Here is an 11,099-nt window from a genome sequence, read left to right on the forward strand (position 1 = left end):
GTCCGTACCCTTTACTCCAATTGGTTCATATTATTTCTCCTCTTTCTCCCTTGCAGTCTACAGGAAGTATTTCTCTCTCTGAAGCAGTGATTCCGTACGGCGGTAGCGTGCCTGTTCCCCTCGTTAGAGGAAAGTGGAAAAATGGACGATACATCGACACTTTTCCTGTCTGTTGGGCTTAGTGAGCAGAAAGTGAAAGAAACACTGAAAAATACGGCTTTGAGTACCACCCTGAAGAATGCAATTGTCCAGGTTTGACACACATCTATTCGTGGAACTCTAAGGACAGCTGTGACAGTCACACACTCGCCTCACTTCTTGTGTCACAACAATCATTTAAAAATATATTCATAATTAATTTAGGGACACGTGTGATTACGTGGATAACTTGGATTTGTTTTCCTGTAATCGATCTTTCATTAACTAAACCACCACCTTTTTAAGGGCTTTCACATGAATGCTCAGTTTTTCAGTTCTAAATTCTAAGACACTTGATCATGGGCAAGTTTATTGTTCTTCATTAATTCTTAGTACATTTATTTTTGTCTGTAGGCTCGCAGTGTCAGTGGAGCAGCAGAAATGGACAAAGCAACGGGTACATTGTTGTACAGTATGGCCTCTCGACTCAAAGACTCAAAACGTCTAGTGTTCCTTGTAGAAAACATAGCTCAACGCAAGATAACCACTGAGCAACAACTCGCAGGTAACTCCATAAATCTGTCACATGCTGACAGACAGCAGTATATATGGGGTTTAATTAGAGTCTAAGACAGACCCTGTAAATCAGGGTTAGGGAACCTATGGCTCGGGAGCCATATGTGCCTCTTCTGATGGGAGCATGTGGCTCTTCACTAACCTGTGAGGTAAAATATGTATTTAAACAGCTGGTGACAAAGCCCCGAATGCACCAATAGGAGCATAGTTGGCACTATGGCGCTGACACTACCTCTAACTTCAATCATCTTTTTTTGTTTTCATTAGACTTTTCTGCATGCATATTTTCATTGATTAGCAACTGCGTAACAGTGTTGTCAAAAGAATTCAATTAGTACTTTAAAACTGGTAAAATGACCCCCCCCCAAAAAATTGCATCTCATTTTCACATTTTTACTTTTAAATCCTGAGTATGGCTCTCAAGGAATAAAATTTGAAAATAGGAATTGTTTAAGGCTCTCGGTGTCAAAAAGGTTCCCAACCTCTGCTGTAAATCATTGCAATAAATGCCCTTACTGTAGTTGATAAGAACATTAATCAACAGTTAATGATTGTCAATATCAGAAAAAAACTGACATTACAATTTTTTGGGTTGTGTTTACAATATATTTTGCAGCATTAAAAATCTGATTACTTAAATAAATCTGCATAGGAGGACTTTGGTCGACTCACCATTGCCAGTTGTAATATTTCAAGATTAAAGTTGTGTAATATTACGAGAAATAAGTCATACACTGTAATATAACAAGATTAAAATTGTACTTTACAAGAGAAATAATTAAATCGAATACTTTTATTGTCATTATACAAGCATAATCAGATTTAAAGCTTTCACCACAGTGCACAAATAACAACAGACAGACAAATAAATAATCAATAAATAAGAAAAGAATAAGTAGTCCAAGTGAGGTCAGCAGAGTGAAGCAGGCTTGTACCATGAGATTAAAGTTATTCATTCAATCATCTCTTATACCTCTTATCCTAATAAGGGTTGAGGGGTGCTGGTGCCTATCCCAACCAACCACGGGCAGCAGGCAGGGTACAACCTGAATTGGTTACCAGCCAATTGCATAGCACAATGAAACACACGCTCACAATCACACTGCCACTGAGTGGGAATTAGATCCAGACTGCCCGCACCAAAGTCAGGCGGAAGAACCACTGCAACATCGGGTGGCCAACATTGGAAGCAAATTGTAAAAATACAATAAAAAAAGTTGTTATATTATTTATATCTTACCTGAACCGGTAGATGTTTGCGGTCCGTGGACTTACAGCTTTGGCAAGGTAAGGTCAGTGTGAAGAACTAGAAATTGAAATATACTAATTATTTATTTGATTCCTTTAATCCCTTAAAAAATATATTACATTTTCAGGGGACGGTTTGGGTTGCCAGGCGATTGTGTGCATTTCCCGCTGGGCATAAGAAAGAATCATGCAGGAAATTACAGATATTTAGATTATCATTTACCTATCATATTCATATACTGCTTTTAGTATTAGATCAGGTTGACATTTGAAAAGAGAAACCAAACCACATTATTTGTGGTAACTCTTCACAACATAACTATGCATTATGATTACCCACAACAACAAATAGACAATTCTCACACAGACGCTTTGCATTCTTAATCTGCAGCTGCTTTGGAATATGTCAAGACTCACCCTCAGGACCCCATTAACCAGAGTGAATTTAATGAAGCCTGTGGAGTGGGTGTGGTCATAACACCAGAGCAGATCGAAGATGGCGTAAGCACGCACTCACGTGAACAACTTTTGACTTTTACTGTATACATCTGTAAGAAGGAATTGTTGTGCAGGTGGAGTCTGTGATCAAAAAGCACAAAGAACAGCTTGAAAAAGAGAGGTACCACTTCAACATGGGTCTGCTAATGGGTAGGATCACTCACCAAGGAGGGCAAATACTTCCAAAACTTTTGAAGCTACACAGACAGAAGGACAAAATTGTTGGTTTGGTGTTGCAGGAGATGTACGTGCCGCTCTAAAATGGGCTGATGGGAAGGCTCTCAAGAATGAGGTGGACATGCAGGTAGGTCAAAGTGCATTGCGATTATTAAGTGAAAGGTCTGCCAAATAAATTTGATTGGCTTTTTAACCTCATTGAATGCCCCTTTTATCATAAAGGTCCTGCATCTTTTAGGACCCAAGACAGAGGCTGACCTGGAGAAGAAATCAAAGGTAAGAAGGTACCTTCTGGAATATTTTTCCAACAAATGAGTAATGCACGAGCTGCGCTAGCTCTTTTTTTTACACTTGATTATTCAGGTTAAAGCAAACCGTGTGCGGTCGATTGGTCACCGTCTTTTGGTTGCCGTCTTTTGGTCGCCGTCTTTTGGTCGCCGTTCTTTTGGTCGCCGTCTTTTGGTCGCCGGTCTTTTGGTCGCCGGTCTTTTGGTCGCCGGTCTTTTGGTCGCCGGTCTTTTGGTGGCCGTCTTTTGGTCGCCCGGACCGCGACAACGGCTGACCAAAAGACCGGCGACCAAAAGACCGGCGACCAAAAGACCGGCGACCAAAAGACGGGCGACCAAAAGACGGGCGACCAAAAGACCGACAACCAAAAGACCGGCGACAAAACAAGGTAAAACAACACGGTCTACGCATCAATAAAAGCCAACAATGGCCATGGGCAGTTTCACTGAGCCGACGTGTGAGTGTATAAGAGTTTGTATGTACATGCGTTGTCCCTTTAAGAAGCAACGTCAATCAGTGTCTTAACAAGTTCTCCAACAAAAAACAATAAAAGTCCGGGAAATTTGGAGCTTTTCTTTAGCCTAATAATTACTAGGGCATTAAGTATGACTAAATAGTAATTCGCAGTTTGTATTTAGGGAATTTGAGCAACGATTTAAATGGTAATTATCACTTACCTTCCGGGCGACCAAAAGACCGGCGACCAAAAGATCGGCGACCAAAAGACCGGCGACCAATCGACCATGTGCCAAAGCAAACAGCTCCTTTCTGAAGCTTCTTACTCAATATGTGAAATCTCATTTGTATGGTGGAAATAAGGAAAATATTGCCCATTCAATAGACGTTATTTTCTGTTTTTCTCTCAATACCATGAAGCCCCAGAAAATTAAAGCTGACAATGAGGTGAAGGCGAAAAATGAGGAAGTGACAGTGAATGGTAAGGTGCAAGACTGAACGTTAAATTTGTGTATTTTAATTTTAACCACGTGTTGTTTAGGTGTGGCCACTACACCTGTGGAAGGAAAGTCACTTATGGAGCAGCTCAGAGGAGAAGCTCTGAAGTTCCACAAACCAGGTGAAAATTGAAGCTACCAGAAATTAAGACAGCAAATTCCTTCCATAATATACTATCAATACTGTTTATTGAATAACCAATATGCAGGTGAGAACTATACAACTGAGGGCTATGTGGTTACACCAAACACTATGGACTTGCTGAAAAAGCACTTGGAGCTTTTTGGTGGACAGGTGAGCTCACATAAAAAGTAAAAGCAAAAAAAAACCAAAATAATGATGACAATTTTCTTTGTAGATACGTACCCGTTTTCCTCCTGAGCCTAATGGTATTCTTCACATTGGGCACGCCAAGGCCATCAACTTCAATTTTGGTTATGCAAAGGTATCTCTCGCCTCCATTTTGATCTCCTAGTGTTGTTTAAACAGTGTGGCTTTCTTTTTGAACCTACACTCTTTGCCAGGCAAACAATGGCATTTGTTACTTGAGATATGACGACACCAATCCTGAGAAGGAGGAGGAAAAGTACTTTACTGCCATTAAGGATATGGTGGAGTGGCTGGGTGAGTTGAGAAGTTGTCTTCTTGTGACGCTCATTAGGTTAACAGTGTTGCGGTCTTGCACAGAAGGGAATTAAAGATGGAAATTAGCCCTCGGCTACAATCTTACATAATTACATATATATGTTCATAAATATAAATATGTTCATTAATATGTGCTGTCCCTTATCAAATAAATCAAACTCACAGGTTATACGCCATACGCAGTCACGCACGCATCGGACAACTTCCAGCAACTTTATGATCTTGCACTGGATCTGATTCGCAGGTGAGCACAAATAGTATGTTTCTTTTGAACGGCAATAGAAAATGGAAGATTTCTCATTATTGCCATTGACTCCCGTTCCTAGAGGTCACGCGTATGTGTGCCACCAGAAGGGTGAGGAACTGAAGGGTCACAATCCTCCTCCGTCACCTTGGAGAGACCGTCCAATTGAAGAATCGTTGGTTTTGTTCGAGAGAATGAAAAAGGGGATGTTTGCTGAGGGAGAGGTTACACTTAGGATGAAGATGGTGATGGAAGATGGCAAAATGGACCCCGTCGCATACCGAATAAAATATACGGCCCATCATCGAACAGGAGATGAATGGTAGGCTAGTTGAGTCCTTAGTTATCTTTTTGACCATATTAATACTTTTAAATCCCTTTCCTGAACGTTACATTCCAGGTGCATTTATCCCACGTACGACTATACTCACTGTCTGTGTGACTCAATTGAAAATATCACACATTCTCTCTGTACCAAAGAGTTCCAGGCCAGGTAGAGGTTTATCCTTTTTTTCTATTATTCTTTCTTTTTGGAAGCATGTTAAATTAATTTGTTGTCTAAATTTTCATCACTATTTTTGTTGTCAGGCGATCATCATATTATTGGTTATGCAATGCTTTGGACCTGTACTGCCCTGTTCAATGGGAATATGGTCGTCTGAACCTCACATACACAGTTGTGTCTAAGAGAAAGATCATCAAATTGGTGGAGACGGGGGTGGTCAGGTAACGTGGCGAATGGCCAAATTTGTAAGAGAGATGTTGACACCTGAACGTTTTTTGAAAAAATTAAGCCAAGAATTGCTTCCAGCTGTTTGTTGCTGTCTGTTGATGTTTACGGGAAAACTTTACTTTAGAGAAAGAATATTACGTGTGTATTTAACGTACTTGCATACCTTTTGAAAACCTGCAAACCTGGTGGTAGAGAGGTCCTCACCTCACCATGCTTTTTATTATTTTTTGTGAAGTTCACAGAAATGATTACCATTGTGCTATTATACGCATTTTTATGAACAATACTTAAATGTAGATTCTTACAAAAAGGCACGGTCTTGAGATACAGTTGTATCAAACGAAAAAATACATTGCAATTCAGTGCAATGGCAGAGATACAAACTTATCTCCAGACATGGTTAAAATGTGGTTAAAACTTGATATGATATAAGCTATATTTTTCATACTCTTTTGAAACACCGTTTTGCCTTGTGAGAGAATGGGTCCAGAAAAGCGTGTGGGCCCATTGAGGGAAACCCTTCTTGAGCACAGTAATAGCCATCAACTTAAAATGCTCTATCTAATTGCAGAGATTGGGATGACCCTCGACTCTTTACTTTAACCGCACTTAGAAGAAGAGGCTTCCCACCAGAGGCAATCAACAACTTCTGTGCTCGGGTATGTAGTCAAATAAAGAAATAAAGTATAGTCGCTTATAATGCTTTCGTAAAACATGAGTTTTTGACATGTTGGTAGGTTGGTGTCACAGTCTCCCAGACTACAACCGAACCACATCTCCTTGAATCGTGTGTCAGGGATGTACTCAATGAGACGGCCCCACGAGCAATGGCTGTGCTGGAACCTCTTAAAGTCACTATAGTGAACTTTCCTGAGGGCACAAAGGTATGCTTCATCTCCTGTATTTTGGCTAGGCTCATGCTTTTCACTTTATCCACATAGGGCAGAGAAATTACCTATTGTTTTTCAGCATGCACCTTTTCTACTACTATAGGTGTTCAGATGACCCAATGCTTTGGTCATGATCTTGCTACAGGCTGCCTTTATGTTCTGCCTTGACGATCTAAATGACACCCATATTTTCCTTTCAGTCAGAAGTCAGAGTGCCAGACTTCCCTGCTAATGAGGCCAAGGGCAGCCACACTGTTCCATTTAAAAGCATCATCTTCATTGAACAAAATGACTTCAAAGAGGTTTGAACCACAAAAAGACTTACTAATTCTCACTCTATATAAAAGTTGACGATTTACTCTTTTGTTTAAGGTAATGGAGAAAGGCTATAAGCGTTTGACCCCAGAACAGCCTGTAGGACTAAGGCATGCTGGGTATATCATCTCTGTAAAGAAAGTCATCAAGGTACTACTTAGCAGGTTTGACTCTGAAATGAACTTTTTCCGCTAATGTTTGCGCATATGTGAAATTCAAACACTTTTGCAGGACGCACAGGGAAAAGTGGTGGAACTTGAAGTGAACTGCTGCAGCACTGATGCAGCAGAGAAACCAAAGGCCTTCATCCACTGGGTCAGCCAGCCACTTAAGTGTGAAGTGCGCCTCTACGACCGGCTGTAAGTGGTCATTCTCGCTTACAGTGGATATTATACAAGCACAAAGTCCCGTGGAAAAATGAATAATTGCATTCATTATATACTGTGCTTTGGTGCACTCTGTCCTGTCATTGTGTTTATTTCAAAACACACACTGCCGTAGTTTTGAATGCTGGTATTTCTAATTGTGTGGGAATTGTAGCCGGTTACACAATTTTTGAAAGACCACATTAGTTTAATACTACTAATTATTAACATTCAGCACTGCAAAAATGTCCAAGTCTTCCAAAGAATGTGTCTAGTTTCTAAGAAAAGTATCTCATCACAGTTAAAATAAGATACAATCCCTTTTGAATTTGGTCAGATAATATATATATATATATATATATATATATATATATATATATATATATATATATATATATATATATATATATATATATATATATACTAGTTCTACTAGTTCTATTTTATTACTATTTATCTGTAAAATAGTAAGTTGTGTTCAAAATATTTTTACTTTTTTTTTTTAAGTAACATTGTTTTCCCGCTAAGTTAATGGATGACATTTTTCCCTCAAACTTGGATATGTCCAATTGTGTTCTTGAACAAATCCTGTTCTATGCCGCAAACATAAGCGTTCATTTATTTTTTATCGTCTCTGCCTCACCTACAATGCCTAGTGGTGGCTTTTTGAACTAAGTGATTATTATTTTCTTTATTAGTGGCTAATTCTTTCCCAATTTAATAGTAGAGCATTCACCACCTCATAATTTAGATGTGTCACTAAAGGCTTATTTAATACGATAAATACTAATAGAAGTAATGACCCCAAATTTCCCGTGATTATACTGTGTAACACTGATGTTAACAAATTGTAAAATAACCTATTGTATATTTTAGCACTTTGGTCGCAATGCATTATTAAAGTTATCGGTTATGAGTATTGGTGGCAATATCTGATGAAAAATGTGGCCATGCCGCAGCGTTCATATGTACTACAAAAAAAATGAGTGTTGAGTCAAAATGAGTGTTTTAATCCTGCCATTTTTGTAGATTCCTACACAAACATCCTGAGGATCCAGCTGAAGTCCCCAACGGCTTCCTGAGTGACATCAACACGGTAACTGGCCTTGATTTTTTCCACCGTACTTTCTTGTGTTGACATATTGATGGTTTAAAATAACTTTTTTTTCTTTTAAATGTAGAATTCTATGCAAGTGATCAACAGTGCCTTAGTTGATATGTCAGTCAAGGGAGCACAAGTTCTTGACAAATTCCAGTTTGAAAGAGTTGGCTACTTCTCCATGGACCCCGACAGCACTGCAGACAAGGTATAGTACAATTCAAGAGCTGCCGAATGCCCGATATGACAAAATAGAGGACATTAGCTTCAATAGAAATCTGAGAGTTAGCATTTTGTTCTGGAAATGATTTATTTCCTCTTATCTGGTTCCATTATGTATTCACTGACAACTATTTTTTTCCAGCTGGTCTTCAACCGAACAGTTACTCTCAAAGAGGATCCGGGGAAGATTTGAATGTCAGATTGTGATCAAGCTTCGTATATTGCTTCCCAAGAGCCCACAGATACATGAAATCATTTGCATCCGCCATGGATAAAGCCAGACAACTGCTTTGGTTAAGATTGAAATAAATCAGACCATATTTGGGAACTGTGTTTTTCCAATGCCAAAATTAGAATTTTTTTTTATTACTCATTATAGTTTACAGCTAATGTACTGTGATGAATTTACTATTGAACCCTGTGATTCCGAATGAAATTATGAGTATTTGTAATTGCTCATTCTTTACCTCTTTGACACAACGCAAATCCAAATTTCAATATACTACTGTCTCTTGTGTGACACAGGGATGCTTTTGAATATAAATGCACAAAATATTACCTCTTTTATACCAGCCAGGGTGCTCTTGTGTATCAAGGAACATTAAAATGTATTACAGTTTGTGTCTGGTTTCAATAATTGTTATAAATACACTCAAGACTCAAACATTTACTTTTAACTGAGTGTCACAACATCATACCATCAGCAGAGGCAAATTCTACTACATTCAGTCTATTTCTAAGAACCAAATTTAAATGCAGGCATAGTAGGAAATGTGTGAATGAAAGAATTTTACATTTGTCTGAAAGAGTATACAACAAACACTTCCAAACCTTATTTAAGTGTCATTTAACATGGTAATGGTAACTGCGGTGGCACGGTGGAGAGTGGTTAGCGCATAATAATAATAAAAATAATAATAATAAAAGGCCTAGCCATTTCCTGACAATAGAGTTACAACAATTAACCCATGCTGATCAAAGTTTTGATTTGTTAATCTAGGATGATCAAAATGCAAAATGAACATAATTTCAATATGGTGTTTATGAAAAAAAAAGTTTAATCAACAAAATTGTAATACAACAAAACTATTTATTTTGAAATAGAACTGAATGCTTTTATTGTCATTATCCAAGTACAATGAGATTTAAAGCTTCATTCACCACGAAGTCTACAAATATCAACAAACAAACAAGTAAATAAATAAGTAGTCAACATATGTAATCAACAACAACATAAGTAGGGAAGTGCACAAATAACAACAAACAAATGAATAAATAAATAATAAAATAAGTCGTCAACATAATATATAAGTTGTAGTCAACATAATATTACATTATTATTATCATCATCATCATCATTATTATTATGAGTTAACATTTCATTGTTCAGAGATTGTCAAAAAGCACTCGAATTGCCTCCTTATTATTGACACGACCTTAAAACCTCAAGAAGCCAGTGAACCACTATTAACGAGCGTCCTGAAAATGCTGCTTTTAATGTAGACCGCTATCTCATGGGTCATTCATTGGCGCACGTTCAGCGCGTGGCGTCTTTAACCAACGCTAGCACGCTGCGTGTTTTCGCGAAATCGCGCGTTGCAAAGCCTCGCGAGAGCCTGTCACATTTACAACTCGCCTTCCCATTGGTCTGGAGGTACTGTTGTAAAATGGCGCCCTGCGAAATATAAGTAGTCCAGAAAAAAAAAAGAAAAAAAATCTGTCTCCAGCTAGAAAATTATCCCCCAAAGAAGGAGCCCAAACACCATAGACACAATTTTAAACACTTTATTCTTCGACGAATAAGAAGCAGCGGGTAGAGAAGACGCCGGCCCGAGACTCGGCCCCGTTGAGGAAAAGAGGTAGCTTATGCTATCGAGTCTGCAAAACCTTTGGCAGCTAGCGGCGCAGCTAACAGTAAACACAGTAGGTGTAAAGCTACTAACATAATGGTTATCACCCCTTCATATGTACTGCTCTTTATGTAGTAGCCACGTGTGAAAGGGATGCTTTTCAGTAAAAACACCGAGCTCGCCCCACACCTCGCCTTTTATGGCTTTCTTTGGCCAACAACACACATGCAGCTAGTTAGCCGTAGTGTTGGCCAAGGTGGCGCGTTGTGTAATCGACAACAAGACGATCACGTTCTATTCTGTCTCTCCTTTAAAGTGGCGAAAAACAATTGCGCAGGCAAAAGATTCCGCTTAATATACATTTCCGTAAGTGCTGTGGCCGATTTGGAAAGTGAGCGCGCTTTTGTCACCAGCTCGTCTACACTCAGGATTAACCCTTTCGTATTATCATACTATCCGGCTGAGACGATGCATGACCGTGAGATGGAAATCTTCGAGGAAGGACTGATTACATTTGATCGCTATGTCCCATTTGAGCTTCTGAATTTGTGACTTAATTAAATAAGTCTTTATGTTAAGGCATTGTGGAATAGTCAAAGTCCACGCCACTATTTGTGCACTTTTGTGGTTGATGTACTGTTGCACACTGTATAGCTTAGTTTATTTATTGTCATTTTCCAAGAGAGCCTTTGTTTTTAATTGACTGACCTAGAGAATCGTGTGCTATGACACGCTAAATCTAAACAAACAAATAAATAAATAAACTACCCCTTTTCACCCTTTTCTATACTTCAGTAATCACAAGGATGGCATAGCTCGGTTTTGCATATTGTAGCTGGTCCTTTAAAGAGGCAGGG

The 11,099-nt window shown here is 38.8% G+C and overlaps 2 protein-coding genes across 3 annotated transcripts in view; both read left to right on the forward strand.

The window, feature by feature from the left end:
• Positions 1 to 58: 58 nt before the first annotated feature.
• Positions 59 to 9,013, forward strand: qars1 (glutaminyl-tRNA synthetase 1). The gene is made up of 23 exons (XM_077613075.1): positions 59 to 252; positions 553 to 703; positions 2,354 to 2,463; positions 2,535 to 2,610; positions 2,700 to 2,764; positions 2,860 to 2,913; positions 3,802 to 3,862; positions 3,923 to 4,000; positions 4,088 to 4,173; positions 4,238 to 4,324; positions 4,404 to 4,503; positions 4,690 to 4,768; positions 4,851 to 5,090; positions 5,169 to 5,261; positions 5,357 to 5,494; positions 6,073 to 6,160; positions 6,239 to 6,385; positions 6,592 to 6,693; positions 6,764 to 6,856; positions 6,938 to 7,065; positions 8,101 to 8,167; positions 8,253 to 8,378; positions 8,535 to 9,013. Exons 1-23 carry the CDS (start codon positions 142 to 144, stop codon positions 8,583 to 8,585), a joined length of 2,331 nt encoding a protein of 776 aa, XP_077469201.1. The 5' UTR covers positions 59 to 141; the 3' UTR covers positions 8,586 to 9,013.
• Positions 9,014 to 10,029: 1,016 nt separating this feature from the next.
• Positions 10,030 to 11,099, forward strand: part of LOC144066312 (transcriptional regulator QRICH1-like) — a 9,269-nt gene continuing 8,199 nt past the window's right edge. Inside the window, exon 1 of one of the 2 annotated variants that reach the window (XM_077589792.1) lies at positions 10,030 to 10,315. The gene's annotated coding sequence lies outside the window, so the exon portion shown is untranslated. The remainder of the gene's footprint in view (positions 10,316 to 11,099) is intronic. The other variant, XM_077589809.1, reaches the window with a different exon arrangement.

The sequence above is a fragment of the Stigmatopora argus genome, chromosome 1, assembly GCF_051989625.1.
Source record: "Stigmatopora argus isolate UIUO_Sarg chromosome 1, RoL_Sarg_1.0, whole genome shotgun sequence".
Taxonomy (NCBI): domain Eukaryota; kingdom Metazoa; phylum Chordata; class Actinopteri; order Syngnathiformes; family Syngnathidae; genus Stigmatopora; species Stigmatopora argus.